The sequence below is a fragment of the Apteryx mantelli genome, chromosome 16 (genome assembly GCF_036417845.1).
Source record: "Apteryx mantelli isolate bAptMan1 chromosome 16, bAptMan1.hap1, whole genome shotgun sequence".
Taxonomy (NCBI): domain Eukaryota; kingdom Metazoa; phylum Chordata; class Aves; order Apterygiformes; family Apterygidae; genus Apteryx; species Apteryx mantelli.
The window spans coordinates 10,946,275-10,971,732 of record NC_089993.1 but is presented as its reverse complement, the minus strand read 5'-3'; the positions used below and the strand labels follow the sequence as shown (position 1 = coordinate 10,971,732).

The following is a 25,458-nucleotide window of genomic DNA, read 5'->3' as shown; positions in this document are numbered from 1 at the left end:
AGACTGTTTAATATCTCCAATTATCTGAATGTATAAAGCTGATCAAGAGAAGGAGCTGGGCTTGTCATGTCTACACTTTTGCAGCACTGATTAATATTTCAGTCAGTTATTGCGCAGCACAGGGTGCAGCATACACGCAGCAGCTATGTTAGCGCAGTGTTAGCTACCAGCTCAAATTCCAAGTAAAACCTATCCATCTAAATCCAGTTTATTGACATCTTGGTGGCTTTCCAAGTCTATTTTTGCCTTCTGAGCAAAACAAATGCTCACTGTAGGTCAGGGCAACTCCAGTGAGGACTCTAGGCAGAGAAACCTAGACCTCAGCAAGAACACAGGGTGTCCCCCGCGTTTCTCTGGGAAAACACGTATTTCCTACCACCCTCTCAGCCCCTGGGAGGCAGCGCTGTGCCCTCGCCCGAGACGGGAGGCAGAGGCATGCCGCAGCTGGACAGCCCAGCCTGGCTGGCCCCGGCCAGGGAGCCTTGCTGCTGCGCAGCCCCTGCAAGAGCCCAACCCTCCCCTAGACGCTTCCCCTCCATCCCACGTACTCGGGAACACAGCAAAGACCACAGGAGAGCAACGAGGAACAGCCTATGTGGACCAAAGCAACTCACTGCTGCATCATTTCATCTCCACAAAACCACCCAGTCCCAAGAGACCCTCACTCCACCAACTGAGCCAGCACAGGACTTCTAAGCAATTACATGAAATGAGGTCAAGAGCTTAACTGGAGCTATAAAACATTTGCTGCTCCAGTTCTCGGTCCAGTCTGGACATCAGAGTTAGGGCTTCCAGTTCTAAGTTAATTGACTTTTTTTTTTCTTCCTCCTCAATTGAGGACTATCTCAAACAAAGAAAAAGCACAGCATATGTGGGAGAGAAAACTGACCGTAAAAAACAAACAAATACTATACCAAACAAACAAAACTTGTCCCACCATTCCCATTATACGGCAACAATGAAAAGCCAAAGCCAGAAAATGAAAATCAATGCAGTGTCATGCACTGATTTCCATCAGGTTCATGCCAAATATGTAGTTCGTAAGACCTGCTCCTAGTCCTCTAGATGGTCTCTAAATGCACAGGAATGCCAAAATGTGAAAGTCTTCAGTGATCGAGAACACATCCATTTCTGTGCTTCGTTTTGGTTGAGTCACTGAAAGACGTTATCACAGATGCCTCAGAGGGCTGGAAAGGGTGTCAAGTTAGGTGTGTTCACACATGTCAAGAACAGGATGTTATTCGCAGATCTCCTGAAAATCCTAAGCAATATTTTTTTCAGCAGAATCAGCTCCTCCAGATGCTAAATATCTTCCACCTACTGTGCACCAAGTGATCTGTCAGCCAGGACATATCAACATGCATCAAAGTTCAGTAAATTCAGCAGCTTTCTTTTACTTTCATAGATAGTAACATTATAAATACAAATATTAACATATATATTAATAATATTAGCAGTAGCTTCATGTGGGCTGCAGATAAAATTGTCTTCATGCCCAGTGGCCCACATATTATAATCATAAAATGGAATATACAGCACAGCAGGAACTGAACTGGTTTCAAGTGAAGAAAGGGATTCTCAGCATCTTTAATGAACAGGCCCAGAAGAACAGATCAGAACAAAGTGGTTCTGGAGAAAAGAAAGAACATTGCTTTGAAACATAAGGACATTTCAAAGGTTTGGAAAAAGTGGTTTCTCTACCAGAGAGAACGGGATAAATTGGAGTGAGGCATAGCTTGCTCTAGACAATACCAAAGATAGTATGTCTGTCCATTTAAAACATCAGGTTAGCATTGAGCCTGACAGGCATTTGGCAGATTGTGCACAAAATACACATAACACAAATATCTAGCAATTCTAGATACGTCTAGAACGTCCCTTGTTCTCTAGCAGCTGGGAGAAGATGCTCAGCTTCAAAGACCAAGCTACTCATTTTAATACATGTTCTCCATATGGTTCCCACCTCTTGCCCAGGTGGCTTCTTTCAGAGCTGACCTTAGTTTTGAAGCATAAATGAAAATATCTGACATCAAAACAGGCAAACAAAATAGATGTCTGCTACAGGGCTCTGACCTCAGCTGCTGGAAGTAAGGGCACAGCCCTGAATTTACTAGGGCTTTTTACTCACGGCTGGAGGTGAGGCTCATTGCCCTGGGCCATAGCATCACTGATCTCTGCTGGATGGCACCAGACTCTTTTGTACTGGAGTCCACATGCCTGGATAGGTTTCACCTATCCAAAAGGGTTGAAAATTCCCCAAGTGCTAAATAAGCATTAGGTCCAAACACACACACACACGAAAAAAGAAAACAGATTAATTAAGGAAAATCAACTTAAACATGGGCTAGATTCTAACACCTCAGCTTGCAGCAATTTGTATTGTTTTCTGCAATCAGTCCCAATAGCAACGTATGAGGGGGTGAGTATATGGCCCTCTCTTTTCTTGCTAAAACAGTATCTCTCATAGCTACCCTGCTTCTACCTTAAGGCATCCGAAAGACCACACAACACTGCTCCTATAAACAGCTTCTGTGGGGATGGGGAGGAAAGTTGTATGTGTTCACCACTACCTACGCAGTAAAGACCAATTCAGACTGATCCTCATCATGCATAACACAATTTTCTTCAAGCTACATTCAGACAAGATATTAATCATTTTTATGAGACAGACATTTGGAATTAGGATTACAAATAAATTCAATAGCAGCCTAAAGCTCTTATAGGTACATAAGACAGACAGAAAGGAGCATCTACACCAAAGCTGGGACAGAATAACTTGTGCTAGAGGTGTATAAATACATAAAACTGGGGAACACAATGCATATTAATAACCACATCATTGAAAAAGAATGACAAGACCAAAACACACAGAAAGATATCTAGAAGGTTATCCTGCAAAATACAGACAGTGTTTTGGACATGCAGATCCCTGAATGATCCCAAACAGTCCATGAACAGGAGGGAGAAGATCCAGTGACACTTTCTAGTGTACCCATTCTGAGACAGCAAATGCATTTTTAAAAGATTCCTGCATGGACAACTCCACTGCAAACACTTTATCCAGAAGAAGCACAATTCTGCGAGCTTTGCATTTCATGCAGATCACGCTCCTAAGGGCAGTTCCACTGTTTGCAGAGGACTTATTCACATGAGCATGCTAAAGCTCGTAAATCTCACTTAATTGGCATGCAGTGGAAAGCATCCTTTTCTCTAATCTAAAATCAGTTTTACTGAAGTAAGAAAGAACTCTAGTAACACAACTTCCTCGGACTGTATGACCTATGCAGACAGCACTAAGACGTTACTATTATTCACACACATTTTTAAATGCATCCTCGATTTTAAGTGCACAAGCCTCTTCCCTCTCAGAAGTTCACACAAAGATTGGTCATATATAGATTTTATGGATTACATTGGAAACTTCACTGGAAGTGATAACTGGACCTAACAGGACCCTGGACCAGTGAAACAGTTTTCAGAATTCAAGCCCAGATCTGGAGAGTACATATAGATATCCCATCTCAGTAATAAGCTGCATTAAACCCACCCAGCTTTTCACAGCTATTTGAAATCCAGTCTGAATTTCATCATGGGACCTCTCTGCAGCTCTGCCTCTGCTGGGGATAACAGGAGCACAGGGAGCTTTGCTAACTGGTAGGGCAACGCCAGTGGCCTCTTCCCTTCCCAGGGCTCTCCTAGGAGCAGCTGGAAGGGGAGAGATCATAAAGGTATTCTGGTTCTTCAAACATAGCTGCAATTGAACAACAGGAGGACGCCAGTCCCTAAGTAGGAAAGGCCTCATGCTCTCCGCTCTCCTCTGGGTCTCCTCTGCAGATACGTCTGAGTCTCCTCCATTTTAATGCAGCTGAGTAAAATGATACCAGCCATGCACCTTACCGGTCTGAAACTCATTTCATTCTCTGCTCTGTACTCCATTCCTTACTAAGCATTTGCTCCAGTCTTTCCACCACACTGCTGAGCAAGTGTTAGGTGATTTGGAGGGAGGACAACAACAACAACAACAACAACAACAACAACAACAAAAACAACAAAAAAAACCCCACACATCCACAAAACCAACCACTTCTCCCCCAGCTCCCAAACCACCCCTTGACCATTTCATTTTCCTGGAGTAACTTAACACCAAACTACCTAGGAAGCATGGCAGCCATACAGGGCCTGAACACCACGGGGATGGCAAAGGATCCTCTCCACAGCACCACCGCATCCTGCTCCAGTGATCCATCTTCATTGTCTGCCCGCTCAGCAAGCTACAGAACTCAAATGGCAGGATAAACAGTGAGATATGATCAACCCCTCCCACAGCACACGGGTATTTGCCCTCAAGGTTTCTCCCAGACATCAAAGCCTGGCAGTCTGGCTAGTCTCAATAATTCTTCTGAAGTGACTCCTCCAATAATTTCTGTTTTCAAGGCAAAAACCGGGACTGCAGAAGCTATGACTTTGTCAAATAAAACAAAAGATGACAGGTCATGTTATCATTCAAACCATTTTTTTTACTATAAGTTCTTTGCAAATATTTGTATTTCCAATATAGTCATTACAAAAAAATACCAAAGAAAATTTCAGTCTATTCAATTTCAGAGAGTTATAATTTACAAAAAAATAAATAGCTTTACTCTAAAGAGAAGACAATTGTCTAGTCAGCAACATTATTCACAGAAGTCCACATTCTCAGAGCGCTGAATATTTGGATCCATCTAACTCAGTTTGCCTTCTTCCAACAATTTCTTTTAAAATAAGACTGTTAAGAACATAAGAAATGCAACTGTTTTTTTCCTTCCAATAGAAAAATGAACATTCAACAAAAAGATCTTGAAAACCAGACTCCATTGTTAATTGAATTATTGGACCCCTCTGACACACACAACTTTAAAAACAGTAAAACAAAGATTTTTTTTCTTTTTAAACTTTAACAGAGCATTTTCCCACAAGATTTAAGAGTCAGCAGCAGCAGCATGAAGGGCATGTTTCTTTGTTATAAGGCTAATGGTCCTTGATGTGGCAGAGCTGCTATTAAAGTACAGAACTGCCCAAGTCAAGGGTATTACAATCAATATTACACTGTAACTCAGTTTGCAACCTTTGCTCAGACAAATCCTCGCTTCTAAGCCTAGTCCCCACAGACATAACCAGGATTCTCCACCTAAGTCTGAATTCCTGAGTGAACCAGGTGTAAAATCAGGTACTTCATACTACAACACGCCAGCTGCTGCAAGAATTTGGTTTCAGAGTGACTGTCATTCCAGACGTGCTTAACTACTGTTTTGATGTTGACTGTGCTTTTTCACCCCAGCACTACGACACATTACAGTGAACTTGCTGCTATGTACTGTAAACACATATGAAACCTTTAGGAGAATGCATAAAAGCATTAACCATATACAGTAAATGCCATAATGAGAAAATCTGGCACACACATTATTTCACAAGAAAAAAAGTCTTTGGACTATAGTACTATATGCCAAAAAATGTTCCAAATGCATCCCACAATAGATGGCTCATCAAATGAGGAATCAGCAAACAAGCAAACAACTAGCCTTTGCAAAAATATTTTAAACAAAAAACGGGGCTTCAGAACATAAGAGCAGATGAAAAGGAAAAAGCTTTTCTGAACTTCTCTGACAAATCACTCCCACTTACATTTAAGCATAGTATGATGACAGATTTCAGGCAAAAATTAACGTAAGTCTCTGAAGTGTTTTGGCCAGTATATGTGCCTCTCCTAAAGCAGGTTTGCTAAATCAGTACTAAGGAGAAAAAACAAACAAGAAAAAGACATTGCATTTTTATGTCACTTCCATCTTCATGGTCTGGCTGACCTCACGAGGTCTGAGACTGAACAGCGTGGTTAGCACCAGCCCAGTCAAAGATAGTTCTCTGAACGTTTCACCTTCCTCCTCCCCATGCAAACAAACCAAATTCAAACGCTACACCAAGCCTGAATCTTTGGCCATACTATAGAAAATGCCTTTTTTCTGAAGTAGGTTGTCTGGGCTGCCGCACTCCACAACTTCGCCTCTATCAAGGACTAAAACTCTGTAAAACAAGGGGAAAAAAAAAAGTTCACAATAAGATCAATCCAGAATGCCAATGAATACATATTTATATGTGGACACAGAAACTGACTGCAGCACAGTCCTTGTATGCAAGAAAAGATAGTCCAGACTACATGAATGAACAGAGGGTTTCACCTCTGTCCTTGCTGATCTCATTGCAGATGGCCTGTCTGGTCTTTTTAAGTAGCATGTGTTTACTCAACCATTTGGAGGCAGACATGAGACTGTCTGACTATGCGCTGAGCCAACCAGAAACTACAGGGCAGCACTTACTGTCAAGCTAAGTGAGAGCCCCTACAGCTTTGTGAAATTTGGGGTAAGGCTCCCTCAGTTTTGCACCACACTGACTGTGGTTATACAGCACCCACCGACAAATACACAGACATAGCTTATGCAAAGCAACCATGCAACTGTAATTAGGAAGGTTGGAAAAGCAAGTCAAAAAAGTCAGTTCACAGTTAAAACACTGCCTTCAGCTACCTCCACCAACCAAGCACTGCAGAGATGCTGGCAAAGCTCCTTAGCAGGTGCTGCTGCATAGTGCTACCGGCTGATGCGTTTAACTGGGAGTTAATCTGATGAAAGGACTCCTGTAGGTCTGGTGCAGGCAATGCTTCTCTCTTATCTTTCACCACTGACAGTATAAACAGTGAGCCACAGCAAATACACGCTGCCCAGTCAGTGGGTAGAAATGCAGTGGTCCACAGTTAGCTGACAAAGATGTTCATTTAAGCAGAGCACAATGCAAGTCACACACTCTAGCTCTCAAAATAGAAATGGTATTATTTTACCTTGTGTAGTCCATGATTGTGTTTAGACGATGTGCTATAGTTAAAACAGTACATTCTTCAAACTGAGACTTTATTGTTGACTGTATAAGGTTATCTGTCTCGAGATCAACAGCAGCTGTGGCCTCATCTAGAACCAGGATTTTAGACTTTCTGAGCAGAGCCCGAGCCAGGCACACCAGCTGGCGTTGTCCCACACTATGCAGATGGGATAGAAGGATAAAAAAGAAAAGAAAAAAAAAAGATCACAAATTTGCAGTATTTCATTTCAAAGCCTAGCAATTTCTTGTAAGATCTCTGCTAAAAAGAATAGGTGCAGCAAATCCAGCAAAATAGATGAGGTCTTTCTTACTACTTCACCGTAAAGTATGTAACAGCATCTCTAACTGCAACATCCCTGTCGCAATGAAGCTTAGGCAATGTAATAAAAGAAAACACATTACAAATGGTTCCAGCACGACCACATCAAGCTGGAGCACTGACTCAATGCAGTGTTGAGGACTGGACTTTAAACAGGTTCTGCAGATTGAACACATATCCCTCTTATGGTGCAAAAAGCAAGCTAACAACTCCCATAGGAAAACTGCACCTGTTGGGCAAGAGCCACAGTAAGTTCAGAGCATCTGTTATAAATAGCAGGCTGCTGTTACTAAAAACTTTTCCAAGACTGCCTTAGCTGGGAAGCTAAACCTAGCAGCATTCTCTGAGTATTTCTTAAATTATTTTAAATTCACTAACTTCAGAGTTTAAAGTATGTTCATATTGTCCCAAATGGGTTCTAAGGTTTCTGGAAGTAGGAAATCTAGTTATTGCACAGCACACAACTCCGCAAGGAAAATCTAAACTGGAGCCTGAAATAGTTGCAGATGGGAGAGGGCACAGGGAAGGCACACGTGTGTCTCAATTCTTATTTAGTTCTTAACGTAATTTTCACAGGCAAACTTTGCTTACGTACCTGAGGTTCTCTCCGCCTTCAGCACATTCATGATTAAGTTTATCAGGAAGAGACGATACAAAATTTTTCAGGTGAGCCAATTCCAAAGACCTCCAAATGTCTTCATCAGAGTGTTGGTCAAAAGGATCAAGATTCATACGCAGAGATCCAGAAAACAATACTGGATCCTAGTCCCAGAAAGAGGTAATCAACAACGTGCACAGAACATGGCAAATGCTCCAAAAATATCTTCTAGATAGCGAAAGGAAAACATGGCCAGCTTCAGTTATAAGCAAGCCAGTTTACTCAATTTAGGAGTGAGTCATCATTTTTTTCCCCCTCAATAACAGCAAGTTATTTTTCCTCACCCATATTCCTTGTGCCTCTAGGGGCCTGACCTCTGCCTTCTGCAGACTCTGGCACTCCAGACCTTTCCGTGAGTCAGTAATTCACAAATTCAGAAGAAAAACAGCCAACTACTACTTTTTACTGAGCTACTGAGTGAAAGAACAGGTGCTCCCTCCCCAGTAAAGTATTAATGAAATCAGTGCATTATTTTTCTTCTTGGACTTGAAGAAATACTGCTTTGGAAATAGTTTTGACATAGTAGAGTCAAACTAATGCAAAGTGATCAAAAGGAGAAAGCAAAGTCACCCCACAGATTTTGAAGAGAAGCAGCACGCAAAACCTCCGTAAGAGTGTTCACCTGTTTTTGTCAGCATGCTGCAAGCATGATTTATATAAACACATTTTAAGGTCTTATTTTGAATCAGAGCAGGCAGGCAATAAAGGCTATATGATAAGAATGACAAGGCAGGAGATTGTGGGCCCAATATTTGAAAAGCCACACTTCCAAATGCTTTGAACCGTCGAACACACAGTTGCTGGACTAAACCAGGATGGTTATGTGTAGGTTTCTGTGAGTGAAGGTTGCTGCATACCCCACTCAGGAGACCATCCCGAGGTCAGAACGCTTTGTACAGAGCATGTACCAAGCCTGAAATATTAACTCAGCATCCCAATCCCTTAGAACTGGACTACAGAATAACTTCACTCAGTTTCTAAAAAGAACGAACTACCTAAAATCACAGAGGAAACCGATCTCGAGAACACCTCCACTGAGGACTCTCTGCAAGTGGCTCTACTCAGACTTCACTTCCCCTCTACTGGCCAAAAGAGCAACTAGTAGCAGCTCACTAGGAGACCCCTGAGCAGGTATTCAGCTGGGATCAGACCTCCTCTCTCAGGCTGAGACATGCAGAGCATCTAAGGGACACTGTGGGGTGCTGACAAAGCCCCTGAGTCTGAAGGCCCAGGCTTTGCTTCCGCAACACTCAACCCAGTCACAGCCGGGCAACTGTCTGTCACTTGTTACGCAGCTCAAGTAACCGAAACCAGTCTAGAAAAAAAAATGGTTTCAATTTCACGAAAAAGCATGGTAAGATGTCTCCTTTTCACAGCTCTGGATCAGAAAAGGAACATATTCTCCCCAGTTCATTACAGGAACAGTATCGTTACAAAACGAGCTCAGGTAACAGCAGTATTTCACACCTACCTGAGGGATGATGGTGATCCTGAACCGCAAGTCATGGAGTCCTATCTTTGCAATATTAATTCCATCAATAACAATTTCTCCTTCAGCTGCTTCATTAATCCGAAACAAACCTAAAGTAAGGGAGGATTTCCCAGCTCCTGTTCTTCCAACTATTCCTATCTGTTGGGAAGACATACAGGAAGTGAGGAAGAGTTAAAGCATTTCCAGGAATCTACCTGAAACAGATACATTTCAAAAGGTTGTTAAATTTGTTGTGCTATCAAACCCCTAAATAGCATAGCCAACTGAGCTTTATCGAACAGCAAGAAAAATCATTGAATATGAAGAAGGAAAAAAAAACCCCAACCAACCAGTCAAACAAACAAAAACACAAAAGGCAGTATCAAAACAGCAATCCACTCACAGAAGCTTTCAGTTCTCCTGGAAAGGCATATAGAATCACACAAAGGCGGCCAAAAATTCCTAAACCTTTTGTTTGGTTCATGTTCGCAGTTAATTGCTGACTTGACCTTTTGATCTTCTTTGAATTTATGATAAAATTAAAACATAAGCACTCACTTTCTTACTATATGCTCTGCTTGTGTTAGACATGAATTTCTACCTTTTTATTCATGCATACTCCAATTTTCTGTCCAAATAAAATGTACTAATGCATGTAAAGGAAGAACATATACTTTCTTAACATCATGCAAAGATGCAAGATGCCCCTTGTAAGGGGTAAGGGCCCACTACAGTTGCCAGTTCTAAAGAAACTCTCATTCTGCAGAAGCTCTTTTAGCTCCCACAGACTCAAGTATCACTACAGAACAGGGTTAGACCTCTCTTTGGCATATACATGCACACTTATAAACAACCATCCTCTGGTACAATTCAGATTCATTACCTTCTCACCCCCATTTATGGTAACATTTATGTTTTTCAGAACCAAATCCAAGTCTTCCCGGTAACGTAAACCATAGCCTCGAAACTCAACCTTCCCCTCCTGGGGCCAAGTGCTCACTGGGGCAGCTTGTTCAATACTCCATTCAGCCTGAAAGAACCACACACAAACATATCTGATCATTTTATCCTTCAGGAGGACATGGGCTCAATATTTGTGAGGGGACTTGAAGAAAGCAATTAAGAAAAATCCTCAGTAGTGTGCAACTTGCAAAAGGAACTGGGATGATGATGGGGAAAAAGGGAAAGAGACCCTGAGGCAGATTAAATGGTTTAAGTAGCCAAAGGATTTGCTATCACAAGTCCCACTTGCTGGGCAAATCTTCCTTTTATTATAAATGTTAGAATCACAGAGGGACCATGTATTCGAATAGCCCACTTGTACAACAAGCACACAGTAAGGAAGCCATCGGGGAAGCCAGACATACAGCTAGAGGCAGCTTGACTGAGACATGAGCACTAGAAGATTTACAAGGTGATAAAGTAAACAGCTGCTGCCTCAGTCTCCCCTAGAGGTGGGAGAGGAGAAAGCACACCCCAGTGTACACACTGGCAGTGCCAAACAAAAAGGCTTTTAACCTTAACACCAGTCTACTACCAGGACCCAAGAAAAAGTTCTCAAAAGGGTCATCATAAGGTTCAGTTGCAAAAATAGTGACTCAGGTCAGGTTCTCAAGTAACAGGCATGGCAGAGAGGAGCCATGGGGAACTGTTCTGTATCCAAAAAGGGGCACAACTGCAGATGAAATGAGTCATTAACTGATTTGAATCAAAACAGAAGTAAATCGTGTTTCCTCCCCACATTGAGAGTAAAAAGACACACACACAAAAAATAAAAAAAAAGTCTAGGCACTTAAGAAACCTAAACTATATTTACACAGCTTCACTGCTTAGCCAGGGCAGAATACCATGTTTCTTATATAAAAAGGTACTGTATAAAGATTGGCACACACTTCAAAAGCACCCATAGGAACTACCCGCTAAGTTACAGCCTGTCCCTAGAAAGCACTCGCAGCACTCACTCATCAAATTCCTGCTTTTGCAAAGCTCAGAGGACATGTCCATCTGCACCTTCCAGCCCAGCCAGCCAGGGTGTGGGTGAGGCTGCAGAACAGGGCTCTGACTTTTACACAAGACAAACTGCAAGAGAGTACTGAGCCAAAGGTGCTGGGGAGGGAGAAAGGAAATATCTGGCAAGGAGGAAAAGACCTCCCATCTGGAAAGCTGCCATTGCTTCAAGTGAGTGAGCTCTTCCGCTGATCATCATACACAAGGCAGCACGCAGCCACTTGGACGTGCTGGAGACTTGAAGGAGAGATCAGGATCCTGGCTCCAAGGGGGTCCCCAGGAGACTACTAGTTTTGGTCTCTTTCCACAGCTGAGCTCAGAGCCGAGGCAGACACTGGCACTCCTGAGCTGCGCCAGCGAGCTGCAGGCAGCATGGGAACCTAAGGCGACCCAGAGCAGAGGTCTGCCTCAGGGCATCACCTCCAAATGAACACTGACCCAGAGCTAATGAAGGGAAGGGCTGCTTGCTTCCCTCATCGGAATGGATTTTGTGCACCATAAGCTTGTCTAGTGAGGAGTTAACAGAGGGGGAAAAGCATTTCAGTAGCAGCTGAAGATGTTCTAGGTGACAAAGTGTTAAGGGAGCTGTAGCTTCCTTATACTTCTGTTTATACAACCAGAGAGGCTGAATGCAACCTTATGTCAAATGATACGACCGTGAGTCCAATGAAATGTCTGCCAAGCACTAGCTGTGATGGAAAACTCACTGTACCTCTTTCTCCATTTCAGCATACTCTTTGACTCTTTCTACTGCAACAATGTTGGTTTCCAGCTCAGATGACATACGAACCAGCCAATTTAAGTATGCTGTAATCTGCAAGAAGAAAAGAAATGTACATGTAATTTACATTTAACATATAATCCCTGCAATAATGAAATCAAACCACCAAAGCACTGCGAGTTCACTGAATGTATATGGTCTTTACTAATCAGTGCTAGATAGGAAAAAAACAGATGTCTTTTATATGCATGGGATGAGTCTTCTGAGACGCATCCCTTCACACAGGCAGGACACAGTAGTTTCCAACATCTTTCCAGATTTTATGCGTGATTACCATAATGTTCCTTACTTTAGTTTTCCCTCCAAGGCCTGAGCAAGGTTCTGGCTATCCAATGCAGCCTTACAATTCAGAGATTTTTTTCATACCTGCAATGAGTAGGACACTGAGAGGCCAACCAGTCCTGCACTAAGCCTGTTGCGTGCAATCACTGCAAACAATGCTGCGAAGAGGACTATACAGTTCCCCACACACTCCAGACGGACTGCCAGCCACCTGCCAGACAGAAAAAACATAGTGCCTCTTTTTAGTAACTCACCCACGGAGAATCAGAATGGAGGCTGACCAATGTTCTGGCACACATCTGGTTTTTAAAAGATTTATGATATGACATCTGAGTACTGCCAGTGACACAAAAATTGTGAAGTATTTAAGGCTCTGCTCCAGCTGCATGCTAACCTAGATGTGTACAAAATTAATAAACCTTCCAGGGGTATGAATTCGTGTTTTAGTTCAGAAAGCAGCTGTGGTTACATTGGGATCGATGAATTAAGACTTGTAAAAAATATTATCCAGAAGTAAGGTAGGAGCTCCTGGGAAGAAACGAAATTCAGCAGTAATCTTAATTCCTTCACACAAGTTTAAGCAAAGCATTTGTGAAACAGATACAGCCACAAAGGCATCCTTACCCTGGACAAGTACACAGAGAGCTGTGACTGAAAGAACACAGACAGCAGAATCATGTGCTCCTTATATAAATAAATTTCAATATTTCTTTCCCATTGTTACCTGTTTGCAACAATGCTTGGATAATAAGCTTTCTGATTTGCATCCACTTTCATGTCATTCTGCTGTATGAAACGCTTCTGCTCCTCAAAGGCTCGAATGACACTCACTCCCAGGAGGGTCTCATTGAAGTGAGAATACACTGGAGAGCGACTGACAGACTCCAGGCGTTTGAGCTGGCGAGAAGTGGCCACGTAAAATCTCTGCAAATCAAAGAGCCAGAATTATGGTTATGTCCACACCACGCCTGACGAGGCACAACTTGTCATCTACTAAGGAGCCTAAGACCCGCTACTGGAGCCTGACAGATTCACTGATTCAAGAGTCGAAACTACAAACCAGCTTCTCTCAGCTCTGTACTAGTTCTACTGAATAAAGCAAAGCAAAGCAAGTGCACCCTGCCTACACAACACTGGAGTGAAAGGCTGCCATCACTTCTCTTGCTTTGTAAACACTTTTCTGATCACACGCGCACACTGGCAGACATGCACACAAGCCTCGCTTGTTTGGAAGAAAGCTTTAAAAGAGCCCATACATTTTCCATATTTGGGCTGTGAACAAAAAGCTATAAAGAATTTGCCTCAAAATCTTAATGGCTCTTTCAGAAAGTCTGCTTAGGTATTAAAGGTTTACCTTCTGCACAGAAGTCAGACTTCTGCACTTGACAATGGTAGAAAATGCTCTACTAAATTCACCAAATTATAAGCCATGCACCATCAGTCAAACACAGACTCAAGTTAAACACATTAAAATCCATTCTACTGCAGAGTCAGAAAAGAACAGTCTTAAATAACAGGATGAGAGAGCAAGTGCTGATCCAGGTGCCCTTGACTAACACTCCCTACCTGCACAAACAAGTAGACAAGTCCCAGAGGTGGAATAATGACAGCAGCTATTGGTGTGGCCAGCAGAATGATGATGCAAGCCCCAATGACATTAAACGTTGATCCCATGAACATCTTGATGATTGGTGGAATGGTGGAGTCAATGGTATCCATTTCCTTAGAGAAACGATTCACCAGATTTCCACTGGGTGTACGCTCAAAGAAACTCATTGGAGACCTGAGGACGTTGTGGAGCAGGTTAAGGTGCAGGTGTCGTGAAGCAAATATTCCCCCTATTGACACAACCATCGAGTAGCCAAACACAGCAATACCTGCAGAGGGGGAGGGAAGGAAGGGGGGGAGGGGAAAAAAAGTTTTTTCTGCTCTCACCTCTCACACAAAACATTTTCCTTCATTTTGTCATCATTTAGCAATAGCAGATATTTCTAGCACAATAATCTGAGGAACTTGGGTTCACTAGTTACACTTAGTGAACCACATGTCTCAAGTAATTCAAAATATTTTTCAGCAAAAACACCACACTTCTCTCATGGAAGAATTTGTTTTTCCATTACAAAGTTTTGTGAGGTATTTGAGCACATTCCCTGAGTAAACACCACTCAATTTTAGGATTTTTTTTACTTCTTATTGCAGGATTTATTACAGCAATTCTGAAGTGCAATACTTGGGCTGTTAGGTTTTATGTCAAACAAACTTTGACCACAAAAAAGACACATAACAAAAAGCAGCTGGCCTCCCCATGCTGACTGGGATGGGCCTTCAAATAGTCCAAGGCAATGTCAGCCTACGCAGCTCAGCCAGGCCGTGGCCACACTTCCAGGAGAGCCGACCAGGCTCCAAGGGGGGTACTGCAGCAGTGGATCCTGTCATGTTCTGACCCCGGGAATGGGGCTAACTCAGGTTTGTTGACAGACTAAAGAGCCATTTCTTGGGATAAACTTTACATTACCTGGACTCATGGCTCATTAGATCCTGCAACCGCATTTGTTCTGGTTTTGTTTCCATATGAAAAAAAGAAAATCAAATTCACTAACTGAATAGTTTTGCAGGTTGGTTCACTAAGTTTTAATTTTCCAATTAAAAAAAACAAATAAAAAAAAAAAATGCTCACATAACCAGACACTCCTTAGCAAACCTTTGCTGTAGTTCTAGGGATACAAGGTTATCACAGAACATTAAAAACAATCTGAACGAGCTAATCTTAAAATAGGTAAATCCAAGCAAACCTTGAGAAATACCCAACGCTCCATACACTCCCAGTCTGACATTCGTGTACTGCTGGGTCCCGTTGATAACAGGGTCGTCTGTCCATAAACTTAGCCAGTAGTTGGAAGCCAGGGAGGCTATGTGGTTACACATAAAGAGGAAGATGCTCAGAAAAGAGATAAAGAGTCCAATAGCTTTCATGTAGTCCCAGTACACTGTTGCCTTTACCTGAAGACAGAGGGGAAGAAATATTCACATTGCAAAGCAAGCTTCAAACCCAGCAATTCCCCTTCAACCACTATTTACAGTCAGCATTTCCTCCCTCAGGCCATAAAAATAAATGGCAGTTGTACACTAGAAAGCCAGTGCCTGATAACACGAGTTGCAAAGGGTTGCATGAAGGTGTGCCAAATGCAGTATCTCTCCAGGGCAGGCACACACACTCTTTTCACCTTCCAGAGGAGGGAGGGGAAGGGAGAGGAGAGGGCTGCCTGAAGTAATGCAGAGCATCAGTGGCAGAGTTAAAAACAGGAGTTCCAACTTTTGGTGCTCTCCTTTTACCACGAGGTTATATAGCCTATAATAACACTCCTGCTTCAAATGACTGTATTCTCTGATTTGTCTTTAAAAAGGGGATTCAAGCAACATTATTAGGAGATATAACTGCCATTTTCCCAAACATCTTCCTCTCAGGTCTCTCAGAAAAAGCCTTGGGCATCATGAGATTAGATGTTTGCATCTACAGTGGAAACTTGGCTTAAATTCAACTGACTCAATTCCAGCTCCTTACACTGAAGGACAGATTTCACTAGGTCACTTAATTTGTCACAACTTTGCAACCTCTTTCCAAGAAACAGCCACAAAGTTTTCATGTCTTCTTTTAAACTTTGATGTGGTTGGGCCCATTATCTGAAACAAAAGTGTTGATGTCAGCACACTTCTGCAAACAAATCTGGGGCTCAGCTTTGGAAGCAGGTGGTTCAGTAATACTTCCATGAAGTGCTACAGAAGAAGCAGTGAGCTCAAGAATCCACTTAGCCCTTCCTCAACACAGTTTCACGGTCTTTAAAAGTTATATTGTCCTCAGCCCTGTGGGTTTCTGGGAAGCTGAAATGGGGCACAGGAGGGAGGAAGGGGAGCCTTACCCTCCCGGTCTGTGCCGTATCCGCCTCCGTCAGCTTCCAGGAATTCTTTTCCTTTTCTGCAAGTGGCCTCTGCAGCTCTGCTGTGCTGCTCTGGTGCTGTGACTTCCCCGTCTCGCTGCTGTATGTTGAAGAGTTACTGAGTTGCCTGTTTAAAGATACTTATTTTTCAGTCTTAGCATAATACGGGCCCGGTGCTTACTTCATAAATAGACTTCAACAGCCCCTGCCGACACGTCGGGATGCTGACTTACGCTACTCTGGTGATAATCAGTCTCCTAATGAGCCATTGCCTGGCAAGTGGCTACCATTGCTTCCCTCCTCTGCCCACTCTGCACATTCCTAATCTTCCTTAATTTCGTTCAGTTCTCAAGTACCTGTCTTCAGATACTAGTTTACAGGCTAGTGAGCCAAAGCAGTCTGGGCTGAGCAATCAGACTCCAGAAAGAAAAATTGCTTGAAGACCAATACCAGCCTTTACAAACGCTACCATTATATATAGTGCAGCTATCAAATACCAAATACCAAAAATGGTATTCCCACCAGCATCAACAAGGGCAAATTTACTCCCAAGTGGTCATTAGCTCCCAGAAATACAGTACCTCTAGAGCACCATAAGAATAAGGCATAGACTAAGAGATGGTTTTAGGAAGGTATAATCAGAATGATTGCCTTTGGCCTCTCTCAAGCATAAGAGCAGCTGTGCTAGCTCAGACCACAGCTTCATCTAGCCCTACATCCCATCTGACACAATCAAGCGCAGAAGCCGCCTTAGGAAAGAGTACAAGAACTGGACCAGCCAATACGATATTCCTCCTTTTAAGGGAGACGAACCCACGGCAGCTGGCTGTCTGAGCTCAGAGCAAGCATATCTGAAAGACTATTTGACAGGCATTGCCGATACCCCTCACTGTGCTCAAACCAGGATACAGGCTGCCTAGAGTACAGCAACTGATTGACACTGGGAACTTCAAGGTCAGCAAGAACCATAACTGCAAAGTATCAATGGACTAAGCAAAAAAGTGACCAACTCCAATGTACTAAAAAGGAGCAGGGAGTTATTATTGTAACTGTAGATGAATATTCCTCCCAGTGAATTAATACCATGAACAGTAAGGTACTGTTTGTCCACAACTGAGTAAAAAGGGGAGGGGTGGGGAAGAGACTACATACCTATGCACCAGTTTTCCAGGGGCTTCTTTTACAAGGACACCATTTTCTATAGGCTTTCCTTCCTTTCCAGCAGGACTATTTGTATCTGTAAGAAAAAAGAGTAAACATGAAAAAGGTAGCAAAGAGAAATAAAAGTCTAATTTCAAACCAAATGCCAGGTGCAGACCTGGTGTGCAAACCAAAGGGAGAAGGTAAGTGAATATTTACATGCGCTAACAGACAACTGACCAGATGAAGAGAGCAATTTTGTTCTACTCCCAGGAGGATTAGTTGCCAAGAAAGGGAACATTTATTTTTCTATTTTCCTATCAAATACAGGTCAGTAATAATAATCTAAAATAACTACGAGGACATGCTCGATGTTAAAGCGTGCAATATCAAGTCATGCTATGCCTCACATGGTAGAGAAACACTCCAAGCATCATCTGCTCCTCAAACCACATCTTTTAGAAAGTCAGCTACAAATTATTTTCATTTTAGAGTGCAATGAGAAGACATTCTAGTGAGTGATGGGAGGGAGCTGTAAGAACAGAAGGCACATGCCACTGACTTGGAGCCTCCCTTCAAAATTCTGAAGTAACATGCAAAATCCTGATGTTTAAGGCAACAGTAGGAACTGGATTCATTTAAGCAATCAGAGGCCACGGCCTCTGTAAGAACAGCTTTTGTTATCCTATAACGTATTAACAAGATGTAGCACACACAAGACAATTGCCTAAAACACTTTACAAAACCTGTTAGTTTGAAGTATTAAATGAAAGCTTTCTCTAAGCAACTTAATTCAGTGTAATACAGTGCTGTGAGTAAAACTTCTAGGCTCCAGTTATCCTATGTCATCATTTTCCTAATACAAATCAAATGACCTTGACTACTAAAAAAAAATAAAATAAAAAATAAAATAAATGGAACACTATTTTCATATATGAAAGACTATCCAGAATTCGAAACAAAAAGAATTTTGCATTTAAAAGAATCTATGTATACTCTAAACAGTCAAAAAAGTCCATCTGCATCGAAAAGATATAAAGGAGAACTTGTGTAGATCTAGAATTTGAAGTTTTCATGTTTTTAAACTGAAGCAAAATGTATACATGAAACAGCTCGTCAATACACAAAATGTGGACTGTGTGAACTTAAAGCTGTTCCCCCTGTGTTTACAAACTGAACATTGGTTCATTATTCTAAAAACCCAAAGCAAAGTGCTCAGTGCAGTCCAAAAGCAAGGAGCCGGGGAGGGAGGGAGGGAGGAAGGAAGGAAGGAAGAGAGAGTGTAGAAACAATGGCAAAACTGAAAATTTCAATGATTTAGGTCTTATTTTTAATAATGAAAGAGAGCAAACAAATATGGGACTGTTGGTTATTTTAATCACTTGACAACATTTCTTTTGAAAAGCTCCCATATGAAGAACAGCAAGCATTCAATATTCCCATCGTTTCAGGAAATCACTGAAGCTCTACACCCACACTGACAAAACTAAACTGAAAATAAATCATCCTTTGTTAGCAGCTTTTTAAATTTGATTTCCTTTTGTAGGCTACAAAGATTTCCTGCATATACTGCATTTACTCCTTTGCAATAAAACGTTCTCAAGGTTACCATAGTAAATCTGGCACATGTGCTGAAGAATTCCACAAAAAGAAAAAAAGGAACAGCCACAAAATACCAGGCAGACACACAAGAATAAAACGGACCCTCGGGACTCGATCCTGAGCTCTCCCTCTCCAGGGTACACTCACTACGCTCCTGAGCCCAGGCTGGGAGCTGCATCTTCAGGAAGAAGCTTTGTTTAAACTTTAAAGCATTTGAGCTAAGAATCGCTGCTGGTGCTGTATCTACACGCTGACACACCAACCGTTGCAGTCACTGGTTTAGTGCATCACACTAAAAAACAACAGGCAAAGCAAGCTGGTACCTTGTATCGTGCAGCTGAAATTCCTTTAATAATGACTCAGTCTCTCTTGTAAGTGAAATGCAGCTGTTTTTGTTGCTCCACACAAATGCTAATATAAAGCCACATGGCAAAAAAAGCAGTTACCTGTTTCCAGAGGTTGAATCGTTCCTTCTAATGAAGGATCTGAGTCTAAAAGCATATATCATTAACTTTTTTTGCAGAACATGTTTTTACGTCTGTTATAGAATAGTCAACCATTTTCAATCTCTATAAGCACAAAAGCATCCAAGTAGCACAACCTAAACCACAAAAACATGTAAACGCCCATGGCAGGATCACATTTTTTGAAACAGACTTTCTTTTTTTTAATCCTGAGGCTCATTTAAAAGAAAAAAGAAAAAAAAGTAAAACAAAGAAATTCAAATCAAATGGCTATGAGTGACAAATCAAGAAACTTCCTTTCTTTCAAGATATCCACTACCAAAGAGAGGATCAAAAAAGCGACTCTAAGGTGACCTCTCATTGACAACCACACAAAACCACCAGTACAGACCCAGGGAACTACCATATGCGTTTTCCCCAACGGTAAGAGAGATTTCATTCAGGAAACTTGAGGGACTCCTTGATGTCAGCACTAGCGACCGAGGGCAATGTTTGCAGAGTGGCCGCTCTTGGCAAGGGGGTCCGCGCCCTGCCGCCCAGGAGCTCTGCTCTCCGGCCTCGCTGGAGGCAGGTGCTGCAGTGGCAGCGGCGCCAGCACCGGCTTCCCTCGGCCGTTAGTGTGCAGCCCCCAAGCACCAGCCTGAAGCGACAGAGTAGTAAGAGATAGTGAGATTCCCTGCCCTTCCAAGCGTCTCGACACCCTAACAGCACTCATCTCAAACCAGTATTTGCTTCTGTTGTTTGTGGCAGAAGCTGAAAACAGCTTTTACTTTATGAGAAGAGGAAACTTGAATTTTGCTAGAAGATAAGCAAAATAAACTTAAGAGGAAATCAGATTATTTCCTGACCCAGGCAGGTGGTTCCTGAATTACCACCCAGGTCCAAGACCCCACAGCAGTATTTGGAGAAGAGCCAACACACCTCACACTATTTAACTCTTGCCTTCCAAGGAGCCAAAGTGGCAAGAAGCAGCCAAGCCTCCCTGCGAGCACTGTGCGGGCCATCCTACCCTACCGCAAACATTACCATTAAGCTCCGCTCAGCCCTTCCTGCTAGAAAGAAGGGCAGCCACAAAACACAGGGGGCTGTGGGCTCCACTCCCTCCCAGGGAGGGCTGATCAAAGCACAGCGCTTCTCCTAGCAGATACAAAACCCCAGTCCATAACACAGTAGTGGTCATTTTTATTATGAAATACACACCAGTGTATAATATCAAGCTACTGAGCAAGGAAAATATTTTCAATTCAATTTCAACAGTTTATAAATTGCTTCTCAATTTCAGGAGTAAACAAAACTTTTTGACTTTTTTTTTTTTTTTTTAAACAGAGGCCAAGCAAGGCTCTGTGCATCTTAATCTCGTACCATACTGTCTCCTTTCCAGAAAGCAGATTTCTGCTTTGTGCAGCACAACAGCTGGAATTTGGGGTATTAAGTCCATAAAATTTAAGGGGGAAAAAACAAACAAACAGACATTCAAATCAAATGGCTACAAGTGACAGATCAAGACACTTCTTTGCTTTCAGGATATGCAGATTGTTAAACTACACCCTACAGTTCAGTCCCTTAGTTGTTCTCCATAGTTTTACCCACCTTTCTTTCCACTCCAAAACTGAGTAGGTATTTTGTGCTGACAATCCTCATCTAAAACAACAACAACAATCAACTGAGTAGCTATTACAAAGTCTTCCAGGTTTTTATTTGGCTGTTCCAGAGTCACAGAGCCAAATGCTGGGGAGAAAGACTACTTGGATTGCTCCATCTGAAGTGCAGTCCACATAATGTAATAGATGTAGAAATATTAATTTCTGCCGTACACCTCTATCTTCCAGGCACTGTGGTCAAGAACAAAGTTGAACTACACCATTAAAAAATATTTTGACCTTATGGTGCACTTCTGGTAACTTCTGGCTGCTTTTACTTCCCACCAATACAGTAAAAATTGCTCCAGGCTTTGCAAAGAAAAACCTTGCAGATGCTGAACCCACTCTAAAGAAGGAAAGGAAAAAAAACACCCCCACACCAAAAAAAAACCCAAACCAACAAAAACCCAACCCACACATCACTGAAACAAAAGTCAGGATCTGCTACATCAGTCAATTTGTACAGGAGAAGGGTGAAACAGTGGTAAGAAAGGTAGTCTTAAAGTACCCCGGAGTGCAGGTTCCTCCCGCCCCCGATAGAGAGGAAGAGCGGTGAAGACCAGGATGTTAAAGGCAGCACAACACAGAGCAGGAAACCTCAGGAACAGCCAAGGGAAGCAGGCGCTGGGTAGCAGCGGGGAGCGGGCCCGCAGCCAGCCCTCAGGGAGGCTGGGCAGCAGGGGAGGCTTTCTCACCACTGTAGAAGCAGGACGTGCTCTGGCCTGAAAGCACCAATCCAAGCACCAATTTTTCTATTTTGCTCCAGCTTAATGTTTACAGTTGACCACCGTGTAGCTTCAGACATATGGGGGCCTTCAGTATTCTTGCTAGCTCTGGCTGACTCCCTTCACAGATCACTCTGCATTTATCCAAGAACTTGTGATTTTTAATAATATTTAGTTATCCTTTACACATCCAATAAATATTAATATTGTCCCTGTGAACCAGACAGATAATGTTCTTATTTTTCACTTTTTACCCTTGGCAGAAGATCACTCGACCAAAGCTAAGAAACAAATTTGCTGCAAATGAGCCAACCCTGTGATATAGCAGCAATCTGTGAACCAGCAGGGTTATCCTGAAGTTAGAAGTGCTTTGTATTAAACAGCTGCAGACAAGCATGCTACAATATAAAGCACTGACTCTCTTTCCAAGACAAGATTTAAATGCAACAGGAAAGCAACTTGCTTAAATGTAAAGGACTTCAAAAACTACCAAGTACTTGGGAAGGAGAAGAGACACAGGCTAAAAGAACAAGGCAATTAAAGGAGGAAAATCTTTGTACAAGTTAACTGTCCAAGGGGAAGCACAGGATGGCTAGTTAGTTTGTCGCCAAAAGCCTCATATGCTGAAGTTTGCAACAAGTCTGACAACACCAGAAGTAACTATAGGAGCACCTACAGAAAATACACAGAAGTTACCCAGATTCTGCTTCCATAAAATCTTTTCCTACAGTATTTCTCACAGTGGAAGACAACACCCGTACAGCAGTCACTGTAAACCAACGTCCGCATGAACCAGCATCGCAGTCTGTAGAGTGGCAACTGGGACATCTCAAGTGACCTTTCCAAGAGGAGAGCTGGTTTACAGCAGGGATACCCAGACCTTGAGTCTCAGCTCATAAACATGTGGAAGTGTCAGGAAACCACCACAGGCAGGCCATGAAAGAAAACAGGCTGGGGGCAAGCGACTAAATTCCTCTGTTAAGATCTAATACCATACCTGTCCCCAGGAAAACAAAAATTAAGAGAAAACTCTAAAGTATATTCCTACCTCAGTAGCTCTACAGCTGTTTGTAAAAGCAGGAGAAGGAGTCAGGAATGTCAGCTAGAAAAATGAGCTGCTGTTCCTAGCCCATGCCCCCTAATATATTATCTGCACAAAGGAGCCACTTCCCAAAAAGCAGAGGGAATGGTCTACAACCTCTAGCTGACTCTTACTTGACCTCACAGCTGTCTTAATTTTCTCTAAGTGAGAGGAATTCCACTACAGAACTCCTCTACATTCTGTTAAATTTTAGGAAAGAATGTGTGTTTAATCCCTCATCAACCTTCAGTGCCCTCAGAAATAAACACCTCTACCTACAGGTCTAACACAAGAAACACCGGTTTCCTTTAACTAACTTTCCTTCCACTACTAATACTTTTCCTTTAACACAACTCCCCTAACATGCCACATATCAGCTTACCCAAGAAGCTTTACTTGTAAGCTTACCACTGTTCTCCATGTTCTGTTCAGCATTAGCATATGTACGAAGAAACTCAGCAAAAGCCCCATCTTGCTTCAGCAGCTCCTGGTAGGAACCCATCTCAGATATTTCTCCATCAGTCATCACCAGAATTGTATCCATCTGAGGCAGATAGTTGACTGCATGGGTTACCAAAACCCGTGTCTAAATATCAAAAGAAAAAAAAAAATTACTCCAACATCTCAACATTTCAAACTACTAAATCTAATGGTTAAGCTACTGCTCTCACTGCTTGAATTCTGTGTGTAATACAGTAATAAATATAGACAGGCCTGCAGCATTTTTAAGGGGAAAAAAAAAAAAAAAAGAAGACTGTCCTTGTCTTTTGATTTTTCCTTCACAGAATTCTGAATTACAGAATCCAGGGCATATTTCACTACAGAAACTTACAGAAGTCCTCTTAAAGTCTCAGAAGGATCACTTCATTTTTTCAGATGCTCAGAAGGAAGTCGAGATGTAACTTGTCAAACTTGGAATCATTTGATATCAGCAAATAAAAAAAATCATTCCCCAGAGACATATACCCTTATTATTACATACTTTATTTTTCAGGATCCCTTTTGGTCCAATAACTTTTTCAAAAATATGCTTCCCAACATGGGCATCAACAGCTGATAAAGGATCGTCAAATAGATAGACATCTGCATTGCAGTAAACCGCCCGAGCAAGACTAACTCGCTGTTTCTGTCCGCCAGACAAATTCACACCCTGAGGAGATAAGAAAGAAAGATCCTTTATTTACAGCTAAAGTGAGGTGTCTTGCTATAGTTTGTGAAAGACAAGTCATAGGAGATTAACGCAAGTTAGAGAAGCTGCAGCACAGTGAGAAATAGATCTGTGCCAGGAATTATTTTACTACCCCAATAATGTGAGCAATCATGGTCAAAATCCTCTCTTGGAAGCGTGCATATTAAGTTCTTGTTGACAATGAAGGGTTAGTCAAAAAAGTGCATTCAGTTTACTAGTCTTGTAAAGCAATTAATCCAGACCAGAGATTTCACACATTCAGAGGCTATTTTTATTCCCAGCCATATATCTGCAGTGCTGCCTCTGACCTAATAAACAAACTCTGCACACTCCTCTCCAATTTGGTTGGCCTGCTTCCTTCCATATTTCCTATAAGGAAGATAAAACTGCACTGCTGACTGAATCTGGACCTGGGACTGTCACTTGGCAGCTATACCTCATCTAGAGCATCTAACCAGTCAGCAGGCAAAACACATATCCCTATGTTCTAATACCGTTCTTGATTCTAGCAATTAACAGAGCAAGTCTCAAAAAAAAAATTAGCCACCTATTTTTGTACCTCTTCCCTAGTTACAGATAGCTATATAAAACTTTCCAAAGCATTACATAATTCCACTTGGAAGCAGAATTGCCACCATCAACTTGGCAGCCAGTGTGGGTCTTCATCCCTTAACACTCTGCCATTCCAAAGAAGGAGAAAGATGAGATTATTTAACAGATGAACAAAAAGCCCCTCAACAAATTAAAAGTTAAAAAAGTCCAGCCCCACACTTAGTAAAACATTATGAATTAGTAATTCGCACCATAGCACAATGTTCCTATTCTACAAGCAGCAGTGAGAAATAGAATTGTTCCTTAAAAGCAATAAAACAGACAAAATGTGAAATTTGCAGGAACAACCTCCACCTATGCTTGAAAAGTTTAGAGTATCTGGAACAAAGGCTGCATTGTATTAAAAAAAATCGTACCACATATCCTGCGACTGATTTCCCTCTGATTTTCCAAAGTTATCAGTGGCAGTCTCGTGAACAAAATGAACATCTCAATTTCAGTCAGTGTTATGGAAGTATGTTAAATAATGTTGTCTGTAGCTTACTTTCTGTGTTAGGGACCAACATAGGGTTGTGTCAAATACAGACAAAAGAGGAAGTAGAGTTCACATAACTCTTGTATGTTGAAAATGACACATTTTTCTTTTGATATAACATTTCTGAAATTCATTTACTATAACACTATCAGTTAGATCAGGACTAAT

General features: G+C 42.0%; 1 protein-coding gene across 3 annotated transcripts in view; it reads right to left on the bottom strand.

Annotated features, from left to right (window-relative positions):
- Positions 1–4,496: 4,496 nt before the first annotated feature.
- Positions 4,497–25,458, bottom strand: part of ABCC1 (ATP binding cassette subfamily C member 1 (ABCC1 blood group)) — a 57,611-nt gene continuing 36,649 nt past the window's right edge. The window contains exons 18-31 of one of the 3 annotated variants that reach the window (XM_067306078.1): positions 23,997–24,164; positions 23,423–23,600; positions 17,515–17,599; positions 16,345–16,489; positions 15,220–15,427; positions 13,994–14,304; positions 13,152–13,351; positions 12,512–12,638; positions 12,077–12,178; positions 10,241–10,387; positions 9,358–9,516; positions 7,824–7,990; positions 6,872–7,066; positions 4,497–6,060 (exon numbers count right to left, since the gene is read on the bottom strand). In XM_067306078.1, coding sequence (XP_067162179.1) covers positions 5,952–6,060; positions 6,872–7,066; positions 7,824–7,990; positions 9,358–9,516; positions 10,241–10,387; positions 12,077–12,178; positions 12,512–12,638; positions 13,152–13,351; positions 13,994–14,304; positions 15,220–15,427; positions 16,345–16,489; positions 17,515–17,599; positions 23,423–23,600; positions 23,997–24,164 — 2,301 coding nt within the window. In that variant the 3' untranslated portion in view covers positions 4,497–5,951. The remainder of the gene's footprint in view (positions 6,061–6,871; positions 7,067–7,823; positions 7,991–9,357; positions 9,517–10,240; positions 10,388–12,076; positions 12,179–12,511; positions 12,639–13,151; positions 13,352–13,993; positions 14,305–15,219; positions 15,428–16,344; positions 16,490–17,514; positions 17,600–23,422; positions 23,601–23,996; positions 24,165–25,458) is intronic. The other 2 variants (XM_067306079.1, XM_067306080.1) reach the window with 2 other exon arrangements.